The sequence below is a fragment of the Rhinolophus sinicus genome, linkage group LG03, assembly GCF_036562045.2.
Source record: "Rhinolophus sinicus isolate RSC01 linkage group LG03, ASM3656204v1, whole genome shotgun sequence".
NCBI lineage: Eukaryota > Metazoa > Chordata > Mammalia > Chiroptera > Rhinolophidae > Rhinolophus > Rhinolophus sinicus.
Genome location: NC_133753.1, coordinates 100945217 through 100971462, shown reverse-complemented (window position 1 = coordinate 100971462; position 26246 = coordinate 100945217). Strand labels below are relative to the sequence as shown.

General features: G+C 47.1%; 1 protein-coding gene across 10 annotated transcripts in view; it reads right to left on the bottom strand.

Annotated features, from left to right (window-relative positions):
* CUX1 (cut like homeobox 1) overlaps window positions 1-22581 on the bottom strand; it is a 346923-nt gene extending 324342 nt beyond the window's left edge. For 6 of the 10 annotated variants that reach the window (XM_019752712.2, XM_019752708.2, XM_074328375.1 and 3 more), the window contains exon 1: window positions 20752-21212. In XM_019752712.2, coding sequence (XP_019608271.2) covers window positions 20752-21066 — 315 coding nt within the window. In that variant the 5' untranslated portion in view covers window positions 21067-21212. Of the gene's footprint in view, window positions 1-20751; window positions 21213-22290 lie in introns of those variants that run through there. The other 4 variants (XM_074328380.1, XM_074328374.1, XM_074328378.1 and 1 more) reach the window with 2 other exon arrangements.
* Between the last annotated feature and the right edge of the window lie 3665 nt (window positions 22582-26246).

Sequence of the window (26246 nt, the reverse complement as noted above, 5' to 3'; positions counted from 1 at the left end):
ATTTTGAGGCTAAAACCCACGTGGGACAGTCTATCTCAGGCACTGCCCTGAGTCTTAGCAAAGCCCCTACCAAGTCAGTAGCTTTAGTATCCCCATTACAGAGGAAGCGGTTTAAGTGCCCAAAGTCACACATCGAATAAATGGAAGGGCAATGATTCCACGTCAGATGGGTCATCTACCACCCAGGACAGTGTGTTCTCAGCCAGTCGGCAGGCAGCTGGCGGGTTTGGGCGCATCCAAAGGCCGACCATCTAGAAAACTCCATCACACACCGAGAGCTGCCCTTTCCAGGTGGCAGTGTATCATGGATCCAGAACAATGAGCGGAGGAGAGACTCCCAAAAGTTCATTTTCCAAACAAGTGTTTGTCTTCGGTGTTGGCCCTGACATTTGCTAAGGCACTGATGGAAATATACTACCTTCCCCACAGGACGGCTGTAGGTTTATAATCAGAACATAATTTAGTCATTTCTTACTGGCTCAGGCTCATCAGAATGAAGTCAGCTGAAATTTACAGTGAATCCCTACATTCCTCAACAACCTACACGTACAAACAGCCCAATCTGCAATTCTTGAGTCTTTCTGGTCTCCTGTTCTCAAGCTGACAGCTAGTCCTGCCTCTAGAACTTCTCTTGTTTTCTTCCAAGATAATCGATACTATTAGAACTGTGTGTAACAAGCTGCTAAGATTAGAACAGGCTTGGGAGAAGGCACAGGCACCTCCCTTGCATAACCACACAGGCCTGTGTGCCATTCCCTCCCTGAAAGCTCAACTGGGAAGATAAGGGAGGAGTCACTCTATGAATGTATGAATGAAATAAAACCAACCATCCCTTTGAAAAGGATCTAGACCACCCCCAGTGCTTCTCAAACTGTAATGTGTCTATGAATCACCTGGGCACCATAAAAACGCAGATTCTGACGCAGTCATTCTGGAGCGGAGCCTAAGATGCTGCATTTCTAACAAGCTCCCCGTCACGTCCATGCTGTTGGTTCACGAGCCACTGTGAGGTGCAATGGTCTAGCTTAGGACACAGTTGTCCGACAGATATAACATATGCCGTGTATATCATGTAAATGTCCCGGCCCCAGGCCCAGGCCTATGGTGCCAGCGCCTCTATTCCCTCCCACCTCTATCCCCATACCACAGGCTAGGGCCAGGGGGTCTTAGCCAGGAGGCAACCAGAACTTCAGCCATACACAGATGGTACGTCAGACGTACACAAACAGCATAATGAACCCCTAAGAACCATCTCCCAGCTTCAACAACTATCCGTTCACGGCCAGTCCGTATCACACCCCACTCCCATCAGAAGCTTTTAAACAATACCAGTGCCCAGCCCAGAAGAACAGACTCAGAATCCGAGGGTGATCCCCCTACCACAGGGGGTCCTGCAAGGCAATGAGGGCACACAGTTGGCCAATAACATCGGAGGGAGGCAGCCCTAGGGAACCTGGTGTAACTGCAGCAGGCACAGGGCGGTTCCCTGAGGGGGCTCCCCACCCCCCAGCCGGACCCCAAGCCCTCTACCTGTAAGACATGCCCCTCTCCATCAAACTCCTGGGCTGATAAGTGGCAGCTTGAACTCTCCCCCCAGGGGTAAGTGGTCAGCTGATACCTTGGGGCCTTGGGGCCTAGGCGACCAAGGGTCACAGGCAAAAATAGCCAGAAGGAGAATAAATACTAGAATAGAGAGACTAACTCTCCCAACAACCTGTGCTCAGAAAGTAGAGTTAATGGACCTGACTGAACAAGAACGTAAAATGAGCACAGTAAGAACCAGTAGAGAGAAGAGAGGCTGGTGGAAACAGGAAATAGGAGACACTGACAAATTTTAGAAACTGACAGGAAAAAAATAAACACATGATGAGTCTTAATAAATTCAGGAATAATCCAGATTCTGAATTCCAGAAGAATAAAACAGATTGCTGAATTTTAAAATCTTGCTCAGGAAAATTCAACCCAATAAAACCTCACAAGAAAAGATACCCCCAAAAAAGTAATGGTAAAAAGAAAACAAAATAAAGTTGCAGAAGTCCTAATGTAATCACAATTATCATAAATGTATGCCAGTTAAATTCACTACTCAGACAGACTGGCAATCTGGGTTTAAAAAACAAGATCCTGCATTGTATATCTAAAATAGAACAGTGCAAGCAAAAGGATATTATTAATAGAAAGATTAGAAATAATGGAAGAGAATAAAGCATCAGACAAATAGAAGCCAAAATCAAAAGAAAAAAACAACAAGAGAATAATTTCAACATCAAAACAAACAGAACTTAAGGTAGGGAAACATTGTAAATGATGGAGAAACAGTCTACGTATGCGCCAGAAAATGGACCAATAAATGAGGAAGATATAAAGTTGATTACATACGCATCTAACAATATTGTCTTAACATAACATAATGGAATGACTGTTAAGACTACAGGAAAAAAATTAGTAAAGACACAGAAGAATTATGTAACATGAATAAGCTCAAAATATTATAGAGAAAAATTTATGCCCAAATAACAACATTCTTTTAAGCACATTCCTTTTGAAAATCCACCATGTGCAGTGCACCAAAAAGTCTCATACATTCCAAAGAATTGGCAGCATGTTAACTATGTTCTCTGACCATATGTAATAAAAACACATCAATAATGCAAGAAAAGTTATTCAAGAAAAATGTCAAAAAAAATCTGAAAAATATATACTATTAAATAACTCGTGGGTTAAAGGGAAAATTACAAAATGACTAAAATGAAAACACTACATGTCAAAATTTGTGGAACAACTGCAACTACTTAGAAGAAATAGTATGGCTTTGAATACATTTACCAGAAAACAAGAAAGATATCAAATTAAAAAGCTGAGATTTCAAAAAAAGAAGTTAGGAAAAGAGAGTGACCTCAAAGGGACAGAATGAAATAAAGGTGGGACTTCAGCCACATGAACAACCAAAAAAAATAAACCCAAAGTGAAAAGATTAAAAAGTAAAAGCTGGGTTATTTTTTTAAATTAATAAGATCAACAAAACTCTATGTGAGACTGAAAATTTAAAAAAAAAAGTTTTAGGCAATTCAGAAATACAAAGTGTAGAAAGAAAATGAGGAAGAGCTACAGTGAAAACAGATTTGCAAAAATAAGTATGAACAATTATACAGCCAGTTTTAAAACCTAAATGAAATGGGTACATTTGAAGAAAACCGTAAAATGCCAAAATTGGTCCAAGAATTGAAAACTTGGATAGACCAACAACAAGGAAAGTGCGACGGTAAGCATTTCCCAGCCTACTCTGTCTCAGGCCTGACAGCTTTACAGGTAAGTCCCATCAAATTCAGGAGAAAGCCCCACCTTATACAAATGATTCCAAGACTATTTTAACCCATTTTCTGAAACTAGTATAATCTCAATTAACTGGATAAGGATAAGAAAATTATAGGCCAATTTCATTTAACAACACAGATGTGAAAACTATGTATCAAATCCAACGATACTTTTTAAATATAAGACAATGAAGAGTTTATCCCAGAAGGCAAAGGTTATTCAACATCAGAGCATCAATCAATGTAATTTACCACGTTCACTGACGGAGGGATAAAAATTACAAGCACATGAAATAGATTTTAAGGAAAAGTATTTACTAAGGGTTAACACCTGTTTGTGATAAAAATCAGGGGAAAATGGAGTTAAGATAGTTCCTTACCCTGATGAGAGCTTCTACCAAAACTCTCCTTTTGGCACATTGCCCTTAAGAGAAGGAAAGAAAACGCAGGCCAGCACCACCACTCTGCAACAGAGCCCTCCAGGTTCTGGTTGACAAAGCAAGTCAGTCCAGTATAAAAAGTGGAAGAAAAAGGACAAAAAAAAAAAGTGACACTGTTTTGTATTGATATTGCCTCCTGAGAAATACAACAGATTCAAGTTAACCAGTAAAACTAGTAAGAGATTCAGCAAGCTTGCCGGTTTCAAAATCAGCAAACAAAAACCAATTGTTTTCCTCTGTACCACAATAATCAATTAGAAAAAAAAATTTTTTTCTAAACAAGACACTATTTATTCACAATACTACAAAAACTCGAAAGAACTAGGAATTAATCTAATAAAGAATGCACAAAATATTTATGCAGAGAAACAAGACATAAATAAATGGAGAAATATCCCTATTCAAGGATGGGGCAACTTAAACTTACTAATTCTCCCCCCAAATCAATCTGTCAATTTAATCCAAATCCAGTAAAAACTCCAGCAGATCATAGGGGAAAATTCACAAAAATGTGCGTTAAAGAATAATGGACCTTGAATAGCTAAGATATTTTGAAAAAGAAGAGCAAAGAGGATAAATTCACTCACCCAGTAAGAAATGAAGACACAGTATAAAGCCACAGAAATTAAAGTGCAAGAAGAAACAAATGGGGTCATGGAACAAAATAGTGACTTCAGAAACATACCCACACATATACATGGGGACTTGGAGTATGACAGAGGGAACTTCCCAAACCAGCAGACAGGACACGGGTCTGCTCAGTAGGGAGTGTGGGATAAACTGACTGCCTTACACTCTACAAAAAAATCAACTCCAACCTAAACTAAATGTGGAAGACAAACCCAATGACTATCAAAATCTAAATATCTTCATGATCTTGAATGGAGAAAAATCTTCTTGAACAAGACTGAAATGACACAAAACACGAATGTAAAAATTGACAGATTTGATTTCATCGACATTAAGGTTTTCTATTTATTAAAGGGCACTACAATCAACAAACAAGTGAGGTGCTGGGGTGAAAACCAACAAAGGATCAGCATGTAAGACATACAAGGGACTTCTGCAAATCAATAAAAAGATGGTTAACCCTCAAAATAAAAAAAGGACAAAATATATGAGCAGACACTTTACAAAAGGGGAAATCTGAAAATCTAACAAGTATAAAATGAGGTTTATAACAAGTATAAACCTTACCAGTGATCAGAGAAAAATCATATTGTTGAAGCACCACTTCAAAATCCATCAGAATGGCAAAAAGTCTCCAGGAAGCTCTGATGAGAATGTGGAGAGAGTAAAGTGATGGGCCACTCTGAGAAGCAATCTGGCAGTCCTTAGCGAATTAAGAACAGTTTTCACCCTGGGACTCAACAATGCACTCCTGGACAACAGCCAACAGATGTGAAGATGGCCGAGGCCACTGGGGTTAGAGGCAACCGAGGGGCACCGTTCCCAGAAAAATGGACACGTGAGCTAGGGTGCTGCTGTGGACTGAACTGGGTGCCCCTCAAACTCCTCTGCGGAAGCCCTAGTCCTCAACATGATGGTATCTGGAGATGGAGCCTGCAGGAGGTACTTGGTTTAGACGAGATCATGAGGGTGGGGACCCCACGATGGGATTCGTGCTCTTCTAAGAAGCCAGCAGGCTCCCACGCCCTGTCAGTACCTTCCACATGTGAGGACACAGCAAGAAGACGGCTGTCTCCAAACTAGGAAAAAGGTCTTCACCCATCTGCAGGCAGCTTGACCTTGGACTTCCCAGCTTCTAGAACTGGGAGCAAAAAATGTGTGCTGTTTAAGGCACCCAGTCTGTGGCCAAGACAAGTGGCTTAAGATGGATTCTGATGCAGCTATCATGAAAGACAAATGAAATTTATAGGGAGTAACATGGACAGATCTCAAAAACAGTGATGAGTGAAAAGGAAGGAGAGGGAGATTTATAGCACAGTGCCACACTTATAAATTAAAACTACTTATACATACAAAGCAGGCCACGTATATTACAAGAGTACACCATCTAAAGGCATATTAAACACATTAGGACAAGGGGAGAAGGGGACTAGAAATGGGGTCGAGCATAAAGGAGAAAAAGATTCAGTAAGATGAATCATGATGTGCTGTGACCCGAGGAGTGATTAACGCGATTCATGTAGGGTGACACACGTGTGTGCATACACACGCACACCACACACGCACACACACACACACACAGCCTGAGGGCAAGCAGAAAATAGAGATTTGGATTTTCCTGACCACAGTGTACACATGAGTGTTAAAACTCTCGACAATTTGAATTAAGGATTTCAGTCTTTGACTTAATAAGACAACCAACAAGATGCTCTTAAACATTCAACATTATAGTGAACTGAGTTGGTAGTGGCCCCTCACTCTACTCCACTAAGGAGGTAAGACAATATACCTATGATTGACAGAGCCACACAGATACACACACACAACTGAATACGATTTGGTATTTCGCTGTAACTTATGGAACCTGTCAATTTCATTCACAATTTACACCAGTTTCTAATTATACTTAACTGAATATTAACCATTCTAATTGCTTAATGCTTTATTGGCTAGATCTAAAGTATTGAGGGACATCTGGCTTGGCAAATGGAATTCTGCCTGCTATTAGAAAAGAGAGCTTACAGCACACATGTTCTTCTCACGCTCTCCAGTCCACGTTCACCCAGGACCATCTCAGAAACACTCCTTAGAACCCACACCCAACACAGTCAGAGCCGTCAGGAGAAGCCCCTGAGGAGCTGCACTGTCTCTACTATTCTTGTTTCACGGCACAGAAGGCTGCCGGCAGGGCGACCGCAGGAGTGAGGCTGGGTTCCTCACTCTCCTGCTCTGCGACCTCCGCTGCTGCACTTGGTCTCGGGCCACCCCCCAGGGCTAAGATGGCGGGAGCAGCCTGCACAGCCTCTTCCCGCCTAAGAGGGTTCACAGGCAGAAAATGGCCACTTGCCCTGGCTCACCAACTTTCATCAGAGAAGCAGCACTTTCTCATAAGCAACTCTACCAGACACTCCGTCTGCCCAGCCAAAACAAAGTGAAATGCCCACCACACCTGGCCGGGGGAAGGTAATACCAGGATTAGTTTAGACAAACCTCAAGTTTTGTCCCCAGCAGGGGAGAGGCCGCTTGCTGGTGAGCAAAGAAGGAAGGCGGAGGGGCAGACGTCCTGGGTGGGCAACCAACAGTGTCTGCTCTCATTCAAACTACTCCATGGCCTTTCCACAAATCCACTGTATATAACAGGATTCCAGAGGGGGGCTACCCCTCCCACATGAGGAACCCACAAAGGAGACAGGAGGAAAAAACAGAGAAGAGAATATAACGGAACAACAGCCTGGTGTTAAAATGAGCACCCTGGAGAACAAATAGGAGTTACACATAAGAGGTCAGAAAATTAAACATAAAGCTACTATATATGACCCAGTAATTCCACTCCTGAGTATACACCTAGGAAAACTGAAAACACACCTTCACACAAAAACTTGTCCACAGATGTTCACAGCAGCGTTGTGTTCATAATAGCTGCAAAATAGAAACAACCCAAATGCCCATCAAATTATGAAAGGATAACAAAATGCCGTGTAACCATACCATGGGATACTATTTAGCCATAAAAAGGAACGAAGTACTGACACATGCTATAACATGGATGAATCTGGAAAACATTATGCTGAGTGAAAGTAGACAGACATGAAAGGCCACATACTGTATGATTCCATTTTTTATGTGGAATATCCAGACTAGGTAAATCCATAGAGACAGAAAGTAGATTTGATGGTGACATGGGGGGGAGGGGGGTTGGGAGTGAAATCCTGTAGAAAGATTGTGTGATGGTTGCACAACACTGTCAGTGTACTAACAACCAATGAATTGTACACTTTAAAAAGGTTAAAACGGTGAATTTCATATGAATTTTACCTTAAAAAATAAAAAGTAACAGAGGCATTTTATCAAAGGAACCGCTCTTTGCACCAAGACAAGCAGCATTTTCAACAACAAAAGAACTTTCCAAGCGTGCTCTGCACCATCGTGCCCCTCTCCCCAAATGTACAACTAGTGTACACTCAAGCGTTTTCCAATCCACTCTCCCTTAGAAAACAGAAAATGGCAGGACCTGCAGGCCTCTTCCTGGCCCCAACCCAAACGCCTGCCTAGGCTTGTGCTTCAGAAGCGAGGGTCTCCTTCGCCAGGGCTGCCTGCTCTGCAGGAAGGCACCGTGCAAAACACAGAGCATTAGGAAAACCGCTTTAGTTTGGGACGTAAGGACCAGCTTTTGAAAAGATGCCCTGGGCCCCTCAAATAAGTAACACGCATCTTACAGAAACGGCACATGGGCCACTCAACGCCACACGTGGGCACTGCCGTTTAAAGTCCATTCCAAGACGCTTCCTTGCAGCAGCTGGATGGCAGCACCTGTCTTCCTGATTCAAGGAAGGGCAAGCGGCAGATGTGTGGGGACAGGACAATGCACCCTTGTGCAAACACAGCACCCCCATTCTGAGATGGGCTGCGTGCCCCCATCAGAGCTGGATGGGAGTGCCCAGCTTTAGGGGCAATGGTCAATTGGGGTGCAGATTTCCTGGCAAGACACCCTCCTCCTAACACAAAATAAAACCAAGCACTATTTGCAAAGAGGAAGCCTAGAAACACAGAGCTCCATCCTGGGGTCTGAAGCTCAGTTTACTGGTCCCAGAAGCCCTGCGCCCTGACCTCCTGGAATTAATACCGCAAAGTAACATTTTTAAAGTTGGCTTCCGCCTTCCTCTTTCACCCCCACGTGGTCCTCGCACCTTTTCCTTTCTCCATAAACAGTCTTTCCGGTTCCTCAGGCCCTCACTTTCACTTGAAGACGACCTCCCTCCCACATCCCAGAGAAAACAGACGCATCACACACCGCAGCTTCCCTGCAGCCACCCCAAGCCTCAGTGCTTCTCTCCAACCTGCAAACAAGTCAGAGCCTTTGCCTCCTGAAACAACCCTTCCAACACACACACGTCGGCCCTCCCTTGCTCTCACTCCCCCCATGTCCCAGGGAGCTGCTCCCGGTCAGGCGGGACCAGAAGGCACCTGGGCAGCCCACAAGGCAGCGCTCTGCCTGGACGCCAGGCTGCAGTCTCGGATCCTGAAGAGAAAGTGGCGGCCCTGAGAGCCAGCCAGCGTGAACCCCCCACCAGCAGGTACCTGACTTGCCACCAGGTATCACACTATAATTAGTTGTAATTGAAGCCCAACATAATTAATTACATAATTCTGAAGTGTTCAACTTTAATTCCATTAAAATTACATCATGAAACTGGGGAATTACAAAGGATTACTGACAAAAAGCAAATAGGGATGAACAAAGAAACTCCAGGCTGACTCCCTGCCTATCTGAGTCACTCGCCCCACGCTAAGTCACCCCACCTGCTCTGAATGAACATGTGTCCGGGCTGCTTCTAGAAGGGCCTACACACCAGGCACTAGTGACACTGGCCTGCTGGACGCTCAGCATCACTGGACCCTGAAGTCCGCGCATCCAGGGCACTGCTCCCTGCACCTTCCACAGCAGCCGCCCCCACAGGTGGCCTGTCTAAGTGCCACTCTCCCGGCTCCATCTCTGCCCTGGCCACTCGGACCCCAAGGGCCCTCCTGGGAAGGCCAGGGCCCGGCCGCCTCCCTCACCCTCACCCCGAGCACTCGGCCTGGCACCTTCTCTCCCGGCCCAGTCCGGCTCCAGCTCTTACTGGACTATGACAGCCACACCCTCCTCGCTCCATTCTTTACCATGTCACCCTCCACTCAGCCTTTCATCTGAGGATTCCAGAAGGACTATCCTAAACACAAGTCTGAGTGCTCAGTTGTCCCTGTTCAATTTAAAACATAAATTGTAAAAACGCCTTCAGAACTAGAAATGGCTCCACAGGGCTTTGCACAGAGGCCCTGCTCTGCCGTCCCCAGGCCCTGGGCACCGACTGGCATTCTGTAATGGACTTATTCTGTGTTTACTTTCTGTCTCCCCTGCTGGGATGTAAGTTCCTTGAAGGCTGGGATTTCCTGCCGCTCAGATCATTAGAACATTGTGCTAGAACAGTGCCTGGCGCAAAGACAGCATAAGTCAATGGAGCGAGATGGCCCAGGCTCATCTTTCCAGACCCCTGCCCTGCCCTCCTGACACACAGGCGCCTTACAACCTGACGCCTGGGATACTCTGTGTCCTTTGGTTCTCTGACCAGCGGGGCCGGGGACCTATTCCTCTTGGTACCCCCAAGACCTTAATAGGAGCCAGTGCGGTGATCAGGCACCATGGAGACGTGCTCAATGAATGAATGAATTGCCCAGCAGTCTATAAAAAAATGAGCTGCTCCAAAAACAAACAAAACTGTAAACAACTTCACTCATTTTTGCATATTTTCTTTTTTTAAATTTATAACTTTAATAGAAAACAAGCTGCATTGTCACAAAAAATCAGCCATGCAAAAAATCATCTGAGGGGGCGGCCAATTAGCTCAGTTAGAGAGCGGTGCTCTTAACAAGGTTGCCAGTTCGATCCCCACATGGGCCACTGTGAGCTGCACCCTCCACAACTAGACTGAAACAACTACCGTGTTTCCCCGAAAGTAAGACCTAGTCGGACCATCAGCTCTAATGCGTCTTTTGGAGCAAACATTAATATAAGATCTGGTCTTATTTTAATATAATATAAGACCGGGTCCGGCTAGGTCTTATTTTCAGGGAAAACCGGTATTTGACTTGGAGATGATGTGTCCTAGAAAAACACACTTAAATAAATAAAAAGTTTAAAAAAAAAAACCATCTGAATCCAGAGTCGCCTAAAAGCTCCATTTTTCTACGAGAACTCCCTGAGGACTAGAGGCTGAGATCCAAAGAGTGTCTCTGGTCAGGCTTCTCTCCAGATGCCCACCCACAGACCCTCAGTAAACCCACCTCCTCCTGAGCTCACCCAACACTGGCTTCATGTGCGAGTGACAACAAATCCCCGAGCAGTCGGTGCTTCCGGGGGACATGCACGAGTTTGAATCCAGAATCACTGCAGTAACTAAATCAACCAGGCTCATGGGGGACTGAGAGTGGGGATTTTGTCTTGGCCATCAAGGGGCTAGATACAAATAGCATCTAACAGCGAATCACTACGCAGCATCAGCATCAGACCCAGCGTCTCAGGAAAGAGTCCTGATTGAGACTCATGCTCCCAGTCTGGCGCTCGAACCAATGCCGCTGGACAGGACACGACCATCCCTCTGCCAGCTCGCTCCCTCCCTCCAGCCCAGGTCCCACGATCAGGCCTCTCTCCTGCCTACCAGTTCCCCAAGACTTTTCCCATAAATCTGCTGTATGCACGGATGGGACATGGAAGGAAGGACAGCAGCGACACAATAAACAAGGCTGCTTTCAGCCTGACGTCATAAGTACACCTCACCACTAAAGTTGCTAATGGGACTGCTCATGACCCGGGGGAAAGACAATCTGTCAGACAATCCTTCTGTTTGAAGCTCTATCTCTGAGCTGACGCTGAAGTCTCAGGGCAGAGGAGGCTCTAGAACATTCTCAGATCCAGCAGGGCCTCAACCAGAAGGTGTCCACCCACCGGCCAACCCAGGTACCCTCACATCCACCTCCCACTTCTTTCCATCTCCAGCTGCTCACATTCAGTGACCCACCCGTAGCCAAGCTCATCTAGGGTGGCCGTGGCCAGGGGGCCCCTTCTGAATCCCAACAGCCTCATCATGAGGACCCCACCACTTCAGCTGAGAGCTGGTCTCGGGAACAGCAGGGTCGGCAGGAAAAGCACGGGCTGGAGCGCAGCAGACGAGGCGTCCAGCTTCCTCGCGGCTTCTCGCCCACCAGCCCTACTGTATCTCCTCCATGGGGCTGTTGTGCGCATGACAGGAGAGAAATTAAGAGCCTAAACCAATGCTGCTTGCGGTCAATACTGAGGAAATAATAGCTGTTAGTGTATAGATTTAAAACACCCTTTTTTAAAGCATCTGTCTTGTCGCCAGGGGACATAAAACCAGCTACATTACGTGGAGTCCAATACACCACCAATGAATTCCTTCTCTTCTCCCTTTACTGAAACAGGGTGCAGGCCTCGCTCCAGGGCTGGGAAAGTTAGCCGTGAACGTGAGGCCCCTGCTTAAGGTTAGTTCTCAGCCCTTCCCACCTCAACCGATGCCAGACTCTTACGCACCAACCAAAACGCAAATAACTCCTCCTCAGGCTTCACTGGGACCCCAGCTCACCTTCTAGACTTCAACACCAACCTCTCTGCTGAGCTGCACCCCTCCTTTTCCCCAGGGCTCACCTGTGAATGCCCACCGGTCCCCCAAGTCCCACATATCCTAAAAAGGAGCACACGCTCTCCCCCAACCTGGGGTGGCTCCTCTCTCTCCTCCCTATCCCTGTGGACGCCAGGACTCACCCCAACCCACGCTGGACCTGGGGTCCGTGGCTCCTGTCGGCCCCCCTCAGTCAAGTCCCAGCAGCCCTCACCTCCCCAAACCCGGGCACGTGCTTATGCAGCCAGACAGTGATGTCACCGCTACAAAAATACCCTACGTACTTTCTTTGTAAATGAAGCAGCAGAGAAAGTACACAGGCTTTGAAGGCCACAGGCAGCGTCTGAGGGCTGAGCACACGGGACAGTTCTCCGGCGCCGACACCCAACCCTTCAGGTCCTCCTATCCACGTGTCTTGCATCGAGTGGGTTCTAATCATAAGTCCACGCTTTCCCCGTTCACGTGGGGAACTTTCCTCCCATTTAGGCTGTGAGCAGAGTCAATGGACAAATCTCTGTCAAAGAATTGTTCTACGCACTTCTAGTTTTTTAAATGTGAATTTGTTATGTTTTATGTGCCACCAATACAATTATGTATATTTTAACCGATGTAAATGTCACTTCGCAAAGAAGGAATTTAATAAACAGGAATCAAAAAGAAATCCATGTTGTATCAGTGTGTACCTATCAGTAGCTTCCAAAACACAGGCATTTTAATATACCCCACCCACCTCTGACAATGCTAAGAAGAATTGTTTGCATTAACTAGCTGAATGAGTCCTACATCAGAACACATGGGACTGCCCCCTGAAAAGAGGCCCCTAGTTCTCATGCAGCAGCACCTACTGGGTGCCACGGGCAGGGTAAGACAGCAGGTACGTAACATAAGATGGAGAGCAGGAGCAGGAGTGGTAAGGATGGCGGGGGGCTATGGTAGGTGCAAGTGGTCAGAAACACTGAAGAGGGAAGCCATAGCTCAGAGGGGGGGCCTCAGAGGCCTGGCCACCCCCCTACTGTTCTGCTGGAAGAATCGTTCTCTCGCCCATGCTCCCCCAGGCACCCAGAACTCAGCTCAAGCTTCCCCTCCTCTCTGAGACCCATTGAGCCCAGTCCACCACCCCTCCCACCCCTCCCCCGACCCCTCCCCCCCCACAACCCCTATCTTGGCGCCCTTCCTCTGCAGCCCTCCAGTGTCTCATGCACACAGCTCCAAGCACACAGCTCTGTTACGGCCGAATCCCAGCTGCCCCGTCCACCTCTGCCCACACAAGGCTGCCACCCTACCCTGCCTCATGGTGCCTGGCACACAGGGGCTCTCCCATAGCACTGGTTTTAAAACAGAGGAAAGAAGGTGAAATAAGGCCGGATACTCAGGTGTGCAGAGGGAGGATGAATCTGGGATTCTCCTAAGTGAGCAAGGTTTAGGAAAGGTAGAAACCACCAGCAGGACCCCTGCTGGCCTGAGGAACGTGGTCCCCACTCAGTGCCAAGGTGAGCCCTGTGGGTGTGTAAGGAGAGGACGGCAGCATGGAATCAATGGGTCGGGAAGATTCAGCTGCAGCCACATCTGTAATGGATTGCAACCTGTTTAGAACAATTCTGAAACAAGTAAGGGCTACACACTCAACCCTCAAAACTAACTGCATACACACACACAAGAGATTTATTAAAGTAACAGTGCCTTTTAAAATGACAGCATAATTACATACCAACACAGAGCAAAGTAAAACAATAGCAAACCACTTTGTACTCCCCTGATAACGACATTCACCCATAACAGCAATATCCTCCCCTCCCAATCCTAGGTCCGTGCTGACACATTGGGGTGCAGGGCTGACGAATAAGTCGGGGGAAGACAGATGACCGTGTTCCCTCTGGGATGGCCAGCTCCAGGGAGCAGCATTCTGATTTCCTGGCACTGCTCTCCAAGGTGAGTGCTCGCTAAGCACCGGCCACCTCACTGGTCTGCGCCTGCGTCTGACTGCAAGGCCGGTGCTGGACCATCACCTGGACAGGACCCTGCAGTAGCTGGGGCTTCCTGTCTGGCTCCCAGGTTCCACTCGTGCCTACAGAGCAAAAGCATGACTGCAAACCTGACCTTGTCTCCTGCTTGGCTGAATGATGTGACAGCACACAGTATTATATAAGTGAGGAGTTGAGGGACAGCTAAAATGAAGCAATTCCACTCAATTCATGTTTCTGCACTGGTTTACACGAAGGCTCCTATACTCCGTCTTCTGTGTCAAAGTTATGCAACATTTCTGCTGTGTGAACAAGAGAGGAAGATGGAATTTGATTTGAAGGCCTACTTATCATTTTAGTTGTAATTTCTCTTACGTTGGAGATTCAAAACCTTTTCCCTTTCAAAAGTTTATGTTTTATGGGTAGTAGCTATCTACATGCTTGGTGAGAGCAGAGAAGAACAATGGGAAACAAATAATTCACTGTACACAGATCTGCATGGGTTCAAGTTCTAGGTTAACTACCATGGTGCAAAACAGAAAATAAAGGACATGTTTCACCAGTATCTGCCACACCTTTCAAAATGAAGCAAAAATGGTGATAGGAGTAACAGAATGTTTCTATTTTCAGGGTAAGAAAAAAGTCTTTTCCAAATCTAATCAAAAATTAAATGTACCAATTCCCTCCAGCAAGAATTTTATTTTTGATTTTCATTTACATAGTATCTTTCTTCCAAGAATCTCAAAATAATGGAGCTCCACAAATACTTTTAAAAAAAAAACAACAGTTGTTACCACAAAGGGACAGGCTTGGCAGGGCAGGAGCTCAAGACGAGGGGCAAGGTATGGCAGGCAGTGACAGCAGTGGGCCCTGGGGGCTGGCAGTGCCCAGGCTTGAGGGGGGCTCCACAGAGGTCCCTGCTTTACTGACAACCCACTGGCCTCACTTATGTTTGTGGCTTCAGGCTCTTCAAGCCAAGGATTTACCTTTGCTGTCATTTACTCGTTTTAATCAAATTATTTTGATCTAAATAGCAATTTCTCCCCTAAAAACAGGATAGAAGGTGGCAATAAACCAAAGACCCTCACAAGCCCCAAACAACAACTGAATCAAGGCGCCTAAATGAGTTCATATTCTTTTTGGTCTACAACACATAAAACTATGTTAGAAAATAAAATATTAACAATTGGGGGGAAGATCCAATGTAAGAAAAACTGTCTTGCTTTTAGGGGCAAATTGGGAAGAAGCTTCGAGCTGGTTGTTGGCGGGGAGGTGGGGGGTGGGGGGTTGTTTTATAGCTGGGTGGACAGGATCTGAATGTCTTACATTTAACAAAAAGCTGTCAACACCCAAATAAAATTTTAATGACAGTAAGAATGACATTCTATTTCTCACAATTTCACAATATTCAGTTAAGAGCTTATTTGTCAATTTGTTTTTCCCTTAACCAAACTCAAAACACCTCACCATACATAACTTTAAAAAAAACACAAAAAACATTAACTGCTTTTACCTATTGAATAAACACAGACAAGTGGAAAAATGTCTTTAAGAAAACAGGCCCCATGCTGGTATACTAAGTGTAATGCTAAGAAAGAGCAAGCTTCAGAGTAAGCTCTGCTAATTTCCTCCAACATTACTTCATAATTCAGAATCAAAAGCATCCATGATTTCAATTGTCAGCTGACTGTGTCAGCCAAGTCATGGGCCTGACTTGGTAGGCCTGTCATGGCTTCTTGTGTTTTATAAAGGTGTGGGCCACCTTGGTGAAGAATCTAGTCCATTTCATGTAAATCTCCTACCAGGCTATTTTTCCAGTTGCTTGGCTGTGTTAGGTCAATTCTTGGGAGGAATGAACACTCCCAACCTCATTCCCTTCCAGTCCCATCTGATGGTGTTTCTAAGGATGGAGTGGGGGCAGGGGTGGATTTCTTCTGAGTAGGAATCCATACCAATCACCTTCAGGGAACTTCCCAGGCTGCCCATGGTACAAGGAGTCTAGTAAACACAAAAGCTCTGCTCTGGACCTTCTGCAGTAAGGAAAGCCTGTGGATTCAAATGAAGAAACTGACATTTATCTTGGGTGCTAACATCATCCTATCGGTATTTAACTACAGCAAGAATTAGAATTATTGGGGTGGCCGGATGGCTCAGTTGGTTAGAGCGTGAGCTCTGAACAACAGGGCTGCCAGTTCGATTCCCACATGGGCCAGTGAGCTGCACCCTCCACTAGATTGAAGGCTATGAGCTGCTGCTGAGCTCCTGGAAGGGTGGCCAGTTCAATTCCCACACGGGATGGTGGGCTGCGCCCCCTGCAACTAAAGATTGTAAAAGGGCGACTGGACTTGGAGCTGAGCTGCGCCCTCCCCAACTAGACGGAAGGACAACGACTTGGAGCTGATGGGCCCTGGAGAAACACACTGTCCCCCAATATTCCCCAATAAAAATTTTAAAAAAAGAATTAGAATTATTTTTATTACAGAGTTGTTTATTTTTCAAAGAAAAGGTTCTTGATGGATTTTGCGACAAATTTTATGTCTTTCAGAAAGAGCTGTTTGCCCGCATTATGTTTTCTAACGGTGTTACATTACGTGAGGAGGGTAGTGCACTCACTTTTTCCGAAGCCCAGGTGCATTAGCCCAGGTGCTTCAAAGCTGCTTTAGGTGTGGAGCAAATAAGAGGACCGCCACCAGTTATCTCTCAATCCCAGGTAACTTCCTGCAGGGACACCTCCTGCCCAGCCAAAAACTACTCTCTACCAACTTTCTCAGAAGATAGCTGAAAAGCAGGACTGGTTACTGCTCAGCAAATCCATAGTGTGACAGGACCAAGAGCTCAATACAACTCTTAGTTGTCCTCTTCAATAAAACCAATACCTAAACGCCGACCAAAACTTGGTTCTTCAGCACACAGCAAAACCAGGCGTATTTAGCTGGCTGTGAAAGCTAGAATAGGAAAAGTGACCAGACAATTCAGAGTGCCTCACCATTATCTTTTATTGAACTATTTTATCCCCCTAACCATTTTTTTTGGGGGGTGAGTTATATCTCTAAATGTAGAACTTCTAGGGAAAGTAGTTTCTCTCTGAATTCTAGATTATTATCAGGGTATAATAAATGTGCCCAAATGCTCGTGACAATAAATGTTTATTAAGTTAGAAATCACAAATGAACTCACAACCTTTTTGCTCTAAAAGTTACATAATACAGATATTAAATCACTTGTCTAATTATGCCACTAACATCCCTTTTTTGCCCCATGACCTGCACAGGCAGATGTCTCAGGTGTCTAGGCGGCCAGTCCCTAAAACGCCCAGCACGACTGGAACGTCCAGGTAAACTGTAATGGGGCACAAGGAGCGGTCATGGGGCTGGCTGCTCTTCAAATAGCTTCAGCAAAACAAATGGCCATAAGTAAAAAGTGTCTCTATGCTTTGCTATAATAAGATTCAAACACAGGATTCCAAGAATTCCACCTGTTTCCAATTAGATACCAGAATTGCTTGAGTGTTTAAACTACATTCACTTGCTACTTATACAAAACAATTCTTCCGGGTTTTTTGAACATTTTAAGAATGTTAAAATAAGATTAAGGGTCTGGTTTAAACAATCAGAGGCAGGGGAATTTCAGCTGAAACCAAAACTATCTCTCTGCAGCCATAATGCAGAGCTTCAGACAAAACAACAGGACAAGATACATGAATTTCTGTCTTTGACAATTACTTGTAAAAATCAGACCTTTCAGGAAAAGCAATGCTATTTCTAAAGTTATACATTAAATAATTTTAAACAGGTTTTAAAATCACCTCTAAAATTATGTATCATTCTGTATCAAATTATGTTAGAATAACTTCTACAGTAACGTTTAGGTAGCATTTGTGTTACAGTCCATCAGATACACCTGTCTTTTAAACATGTGAAATCTATACAAGGCCAAATGTGTGAACTATATATAATGGAAGCACAAGTTGGAATTTGGCCTAGCTCTGTAGGACTTTTTACACAATGAATTTCTCTTTTTAAGAAAAGACAAGTTTTCCTCTAACAAATCTGTCCTTCCTTCATTTCACTGCAGATGTTCCTTGGACTTTATGTTATAAATGAGCTGAAATGAATATGGATTTTTCTACTTCGAGCCTGTTTTCTCTCCTAAGACACAGAACAGGAGCACAGCCTCAGGAACAGTTTTGACTGTTGCCGGCTACAGGTGGGAGAGGGGCGGGGGTGGGGGGGGTGTCCTGGAACACAGACTAATGTTTCTACACAGCTCCCGTATAAACCTGGGTGAGTTTGTTTTAATTGTACACAACATGGGAGAGGATTTTTTCATCAGCCATTAAAGGTCGCCGGCTCAAACAGCTCACCAGATAGCTTTTCCTGGTTAGCTCAGTGGATCAGGAGAAAATAATTCGTGAGGGGATTGGCAATCTGTCCCCTTTCCCTTTCCAACTTTCTCATGTAGCTAAAGACTGGCAGGAGATAGGTGCAACCGGGGAAGCAGGAGAAGGGGGTCTCTATGGACCCAACTACATCAGGAGTTGTTGCATAACTTCATCCCTTCACTGACTTGCACAAAAAATAAATAAACCTACACATAATTTCACACAGAAAAAAACTTGAATCAACTGACAATGACCCTTCCGCACACCCAGTCTCAGACACCGATATTAAAAGAACCAAGAAAATAAAGAGTAACAGCATAGAAACCTTTGATTTGTTTACTCATTATTTCATAAAGGGTACTAGATGATACATATTTCAATCAAAACAATATACTTCTAATGAGAACAGTCCGGGATGATGGGTAACATACACAATTCCTTAATAGAAAAAAAAAAAAAGGCAACCAGAAAATGGACTTATAGCAAAACTGAAATTGCTTTATTTTTTAAAAAGAGGAAAAATTTTACAGTTTACTTTTGCAGAGGTTCCTTAAAAGGGAACACTAATCCATGTAAGAATAATGCCCCAAAGGAAAGCCAGTCACTGGCAGGCCCCCATCCCAAAAAGCTATGCTAACATACAAAGTTACATGAGCTTGTTTTAGAAAGTGTCCTCTTTTCAAACGTGTATTTAAAAGGCAAATTTATACAATGGTGTTTTTCTTATTTAAAAAAAAAAAAAAAAAAAAAAAAGCCTGGTTTTTACAAGTGTGGGATAGGATAAAAACTTGTCCAACTAGTCTTAGCAACACCAGAGCACTGAAACTTCTATACCACAAGCCTTTGGGACTAAAAAGGAAACGAAATAGAGCTCGATCTTCATAAACTCTCTTCCTGGGCACACACTCTGAGTCCCAAGGCAGCTTCAAGAAAGACCAAGCGCAGGGACTAGGAAGAGCACAGCCCCGGCTCACTGGCTGTGGGAGAGGAGCACAACTAAGTGCCTTATCTTGCAGGGACCCGCTGAAGTCTATAAGCAGGATCTGGGTCTAGCTGAGACCAGCCTCTTTACCCTCAGGTATCAATGCCACAACCCGCACTGGGCTCTGCAGGCAACCTGATCTCAATGGAAGGGGTTCTGGAAAGATGAGAAGAGTCTGAAACTAATGAATTCTCTTCTCAAACTGCAGTCTCATTGGGTCACTTACTGTCTGTGGGAATAGAGGTGACGCTAAACTAGATATCAACTCAAAAGGCCTCTTCAGGGCCCAGAGAAAGAACCAGTTTCGCCTTATACTTGAACTTTGGCATTTCATAGTCAGCTGAAGTTTTTCAAACATGCTGCGATGAAGCGGCAATAGCAAATCATCTAAGGCCAAATCGCATTTATCATCAAAAGCCAGTGGAAGGAGCATGATGCTTTTTAAATTCAAGATCAACATCTAATGGTTCATTCACATAAACCTACAGGGAAACTTTCAATCGAAATCCAAGGGTTGCACAGTTAAATGTCCTCATGATTCCCTGAAGAAGTAGCTAATCACTTGGGGGGAGGAGGGATGAGGGGACACTGTCAGAGTTCATAAGATCTAATAACTCTCTAGAAACCAAATGTATTTCCCAAGCAGTTTTTCCAGGATGCTTAAAAAAGAAACCTCGTTGATGTCAAGCTAGAAAGTCACATTTAGGAAGACAAGAAAAAAAAAGAAAATTAAGGTTTGTCTCTTAAAACTCCACAACGGGTTTTACAGTAAGCACAGGAATTAAATTATGGTAAAAGGGAGCTATTTTTACTAAAACAGGGTAGACCAATTTATCAAAAATGGCATTCGCCTGTGTTCATTACATTCAGGAATCTAATTTACACAATAGACACTTTGGAGTAATCTATTTTAGTCAATAAATACTCAAACTCCTTTAAGTTTTAATCTTATTGTAAATACATAGTTCCCATAGTCTTCTTCCTAGTTAAGCAAGAAATTTGAAGAAATTTCATAACGACTATGAGTCTGCGTTATCGTTCTTATGTAGACAACGGCAGAAAACAAGCACATACAATTAAAGTTGTCAGACTCCATTTATATATGTTTTAATCTAATCCGCTTCATTTCATACAATCCTGCATCTGGATTTCATTTGCTTTCCTCCTAAAAGTATTGTAGGTCACTAGCACCAGTCCTCCCGGTTAGGAAAGTTTGGACAAGTTTACCCTCACTCACACCTTCGAGTTGGGAGCAGTAGCCGGCCCCCAGGAACGCTGAGGGACCCCTGGAGAGCCAGGCCGCCCTGGGCCCTTCTCAGCCACAGACTGCCCCCAGCGCTCACGGAGCTTCTGGCCCACACGCCGCTCACCTTCAACTCGGCTTCGGCTACGCACAACATCCACCTGGCCGAGTCCCGAGGCTGTCCAGGCGCCGCGAGCGCGGAGCTCGCAGATTCGGGCTGAACCCCGAGGGCGCGCCGCTCTTCTGGGTGGAAGGTGGCAGACAAGAACGTGCCCCCTGCGCACGGCGGCGGCTCAGGCGCTGGATGGGGAGCCCTGACACGGTCTCCCAGCGGCGCCTGGGGTTCGGCGCGCGGACCACAGTCCGGCGGGGCCTCTAGGGCTTTGCTTTCCAGAACCCGACCCGACAAGGCATTTCGAAGCGGACCCGCCGCCTGTTCCATCGAGCCGTCAGACCCTGCTGGGAAGGCAGGGCCCCGGAGGAGAGGGCCAGAGGGGAGCGGGCGGGTCACTGGGGTACACGGGAGCCCCTGGACCCGGGGCGAGGGCTGCCGAGACAGGCGGCGGGGAGGAGGCGCCCCCTTCTTGGGCAGACGGCTCGCCGGGACGCGGCGCTGGACCTGCGCTCGGGGAAAGTTGCAGCCCCCAACCCGCGCCCGCACCGGCGCCCGCCGGGAGCTCCCAGGCGCCCTGACCCCCGGCTCCGCGAGCGGGCCGCCTTCGCAAGTTTCCCCGAAGCGCCGCTACCCCGGTGCTTGGCCGCGAAGGGGTTGGTCCGCGCCACTAAAGCGGGCACACAAAAGAGCGGGACGGCTGCGGGGGTCTGCGGGTGGCCCCGGGGCGCCCGCCCGGACGTAAACAAACCCCCGGGTCCGCGCTAGGAGCCCAACGCCCGGTGCGCAGGCGACACGGCCCAACGCGCTGACAGCCGGGAGCGGCGGTCCGGGCCCGGGCCGGGCCGGGGCCGGGGAGAGCGGACGCCCTCCCGGCCACCCGCCCGCCTGGCCGGAGCCGGGCCGCGCCGCCGCCGCCGCCGGTGGCCGCTCTGACCCTCCCCCGAGCCGGCGGCACCACAGCGCCACCAGCCCCAGCTCCGCCGCGCCGGCGGCAGTGGCGGCGGCGGCTCCTCCTGGAGAGGCAGGCGCTTCACCCCCCACAGCAACTCCCCACAAACTTTCCCCGGGAATACGGCGGGCCGGGGGCGCGGGGCGCGCAGCCAGGCGCGGCCGCCGGGCCGTAGCCCCCTCCCGGCGCAGCGCCGCCGCTGCGGCCCGCCGCCCGCTCCCCGCTCGCGCGCACCCGCGGGCCGCCGGGGCCGCCCTCCCCGGTCCCGCGGCGGCGGCGGCGGTGGCGGCGGCGCAGGGCCGGGGGGGCGCCCAGGGTGGGGGCCGACCCCGGGGGCAGCGGTGGCGGCGGCGGCTCCCGGCGCCATCTTGGGCTGATCGATGAATTGAACAAAGAGGATCAATTTCTGATCAAGCGAGTTATCAATGGGGGCCGGAGAGCGAGAGGGACTTGTCCCCGACTCGGCCCCGCTTTCCCCGGCACCCCCCTCCTCCCCGCCGCCGCGGCCCCCCGGCGGCCGGGCAGCCCGGGGCCCCGGGGGAGGCCGCGACCGCCCGCAGCCCCCACCCCCGGGCGAGAGGCCGAGCGCGGAGAAGCCTGACCTGCAGCTGCTGTAAATCAAAGCGCTTCCAATATTGAAACATCGATCCCACATTGGCCGCCATCTTGAGACATATTGAGACGGAGTGAGAGGCTGATAGAGAGGGGGCTGGAGTTCAGGAGCCGCCAGGAGGCAGCAGGCGGGCGGCGCCAAAACCCGGCCTGGAGCCGGCCGCCGCCGCCGCCACCGAGGACGCGGACTCCTCCTCACGGCGCCGCCGCAGCCATGGCGAGCCCGAGCCGGAGCCGGAGTCGGAGCCCGAGGGCGCGGCGGCCGCCGCGGGGCCTGACGCGCGCTGCCCCTGTCCCCTCCCCTCGCGCCGGGCGCCGGGCCCGCGACCCCCGCCCCTCCCAGGCCCCCAGCCCCAGCGGGCACCGCTGCCGGCCCGGCCCCGTGGGGGCGCTGGAGGGCAGCTGGAGGGGCATCCCGGGCCCCCGCGGGAGGCCCCGGGTCCCGCTCACCTGGGGCTTGTGTCTGACCCCCGGGGGTCGCGTTTGCTGGCCGAGCGCCACCCCTCAGGGCCCTCGGTTGGGGGCTGCGGTCGCGTTGGCAGCGGGCGCCGAAACAGCGCAGCTTTCGCTCACTGTCCTGCGAGGCGCCGCGGGCGCGGAGCCGCCGCGACCACCTGCCCGAGCCCCGACTCAGCGCGGCCCGGGCCCACGGCGGCGGTCGTATTCCCGGTGTGCTGGCCAAACACCCAGCCCCTGCACCCCAGCCGGACTCAAGACCAATCCCACCAGGGACCAAGCATTTCATCTTGGGGGGAGTGAAGTTCGGGGAAGCCAGACCTAACCCTCATGTTGCCATACACGTTAATGCCCCGCACAGTGGCTGCGAGGTCCCCGCGTCGCGCCGCACCGCAAACCGGTGGCCAGGGGTCTGTGCAGCCCCTATTTGCCTGAGCTGCGCCAGTTTAGGCCACCACAGGAAAAGTCTTGGAGCACAGCTCAGTATTGCCCCGCACCGCTTCAGCGGTAGTCCTGGAAACTTCCTGTAATCCAGACATCTCGGTTTTTACTCCTTTGGGTGCAGAAACTTGAAAAGTGTGGGTGCATTTATAACAAAAAGTATGGTTCCTAGTTTACAGAAATGCTAAAATTTAAACCAAAAAATCAATTCCCTTTTGATTTGTTTTCTTCGCAGAAACATGGCAAAAAGCACACGTTTTATGATCGTCATCTTCAATTGATTATATACACGTGTGGGTTTTAGTTTCCAGTAGGAGTACTGTACTTGTACACTCCCGCACTTCATTTAAAGTGTAATTAGTTAAAACAAATCCTCAAATTCCTTAATCTTGAAAATTATATGTAAATAAAATCTGTATGAAATACAAAATAAAACATGTGAGATATAATTGCTGTTCAACTGAGTTCGAGGGTTTGGCGCTCATCACAGGAGCGAATTCAGCATTTTTGAATGAAGGGTCTGGAAATGAAAAGTCCCCAGGATTTAGAGAACACACTTGACCCCAGGTTTCGCACTGCTGACCAGGAGGTTCAGCTGAGCCAACACGCGGTTCTTGAGATCTGGAGGGGGCTTCCCTCCACTTCCCCATCGCAGCCTTGACCAGTAGAAGAGGCAGGAAGCAGGTGGGTGGGAGCGCGCGAGCGCCGGGGGCTAGTCGGGAGCCTTGGCCCCAGATGTCGTGACTCCGTGCTAGGCATCACGACCTCGAGACGCCGAGGGCTGCAGGGCTGTGGGGCGCCCGAGCCAGCGCCCGGGCGCAATCGTCCGGCTGCCGCACTGCAGCTCCGACAGTGGCGCCCGGTAGAGGGCAGCGGCGCCCTGACACTAGCGTTCTCGGGTCCCCGCGCACGTGCCCACCGGCGCGCCGCACGCCGGACCACGCCCTGTCCCAGAGCCAGGCCCTTGGCGGGAAACGGCATTGCCACCTCTGGCGATTCCTGTCCCGACTAAATGCCACATCTAACGATTCCTCCCCTATCCCATCCTTGCTGGTATGGCTGCCCTCCCCTCCTATTTGTGCAGTGGCAAGCTCAGGAGACCTCAGGATTGCTCTAGGAGGGCTAGACAAATAAAATGTGCACGGACTTAAAAATATATATATCCTCCCTTGGGGAAGGCTCAAGGAAAGATCAGGGAAATGGTTTGGATTTGGTGCAGATGTTCTCAATCTAATTACCGTGTCAATCCCTTAGGTTTAAACCAAAAAAAAAAGTGAAATATGTATGACCTGTGTAATACTCCAGAAGTACATCTGGTTGGAATTCAGGATTCTGAATCTACTGCAATACTGAAGAAATAAATTTGATACGTATTAAATACTCTTGTTACATTTCTGGTTTTATTTACATTATTTACATGCTAACTTGACTTAGTAGAAAAACACTACATTGAATGGTCCAGAGGTTAAGCTCTATTTAAATAAAATTTAGATTTCTTCTACCAAAGTTTTGTGTTATACAAGGCTTCTTACTCTCTACAGTGGGTGAGGGAATTTAGAATAACTTTGCCAGCACCACAAAATGTTACCACTTTAAAATGGCATCAAGATAAACCATTGATCAAAAATTATCTTAGCTGGGTGAAATAATCAGCAGGGACCTAAAAAACTATTAAAAGTACATTTTATTTTTCTTGAGTATAGACAAAATAAGAACAAATTATATCTATTTCTAAAGGCTATTTCCTTCCTTTCCCTTCCTTCCTTCCTTTCTTCCTTCCTTCCTTCCTTCCTTCCTTTCCTTCCAGACTGACTTTAAGTCTCACCATTATAAACTGTCAGGAAGACCCACTACCATCCAAAATAGTGGTTCTACAAAACTGTGTACTGTCTATAATATTTAGAAAATTCAAAGGTTTTAGGACCTAGATCTCCATTAGCATCTACAAAGATAATAGAATAATGGCTATAACCACCCAGAACAAAGTGTGAGAAAGAGGCAGGTTAGCAAGATAACTGGCCCAGTACCAAGAAGCTTCTTAACTCAAAATTGATGTTACTTAGAATGAAGCACAAGAAAAACAATCTGGCACTCTTTTCACTTTTTGAAATTCAGGCTCTCCCTTTAGGGAAAGAAAACTCTCAGTTCCCAAGTAATCCGATGGGGGCAGGGGGACGAACTGACTAACATGACTTTGTACCAGACACTTTTAAATGAAATACAGTTTAGCACCAAATAAGGCAACTAAATAACTGATATATGAGCCCAAACTTCCTAAATTTCATTTCTGACCCGTTTTATTTTGCCTGTGAAAAATTCAGTGGCCATATTGGGGATGTGATAATACTAATAATGAATGTTAACTTGTAACTTACAGAAAATTCTAAGGCACTTTTAGACGATCACACTTTCCTACTCTCCTGGCATTGGTGGACCCTCCTATCTCCCAACATCTATATACAGTTGATTAAAGCCAGTAAGGTGAAAACTTGAAAATTCTCTAACATACCATGTGGGTTGATTATGACTAAATTGGTCTTACTTTGGTAGCCCCAAGAAAGAAAACTACATTACCTTGTTTTCTAAAGATTCTAATTTAGTAATTATTCAGATTCACTTAACCTAATTCTTTGAAGGAATTAACCTAACCATCAAGAATTTCTTCCAAACTGAAAAATGTCTACAATGTAGGGCATTATTTAAAAAAAAAAAAAAGTCATCCTCTTCGTCCCTCACAAAAGAGTCTTTATGTTCTGAGATCTTATTTATAATGGACTCATAAAATTAAGTTTCACCTAGAAACTTTATCTCCAGAAAAAGTTGGAAATAATCTAAAGTTTTTAACTCCACTCCAAGAATAATTTTTAAAAATCCAGAAATCTGAATCCTATGCGATTTATGCTTAAAAAGAAAACTCAAGAGATTCATTCTAAAACCTTACTTCACTTTCTGAATATTTTTGCATTCAAATTAGACTGTTTTTGAATAGTTTTCAACAAGGACTATTTCAGATAACCATGGACAATATATAATGCTGAATGTTTACATC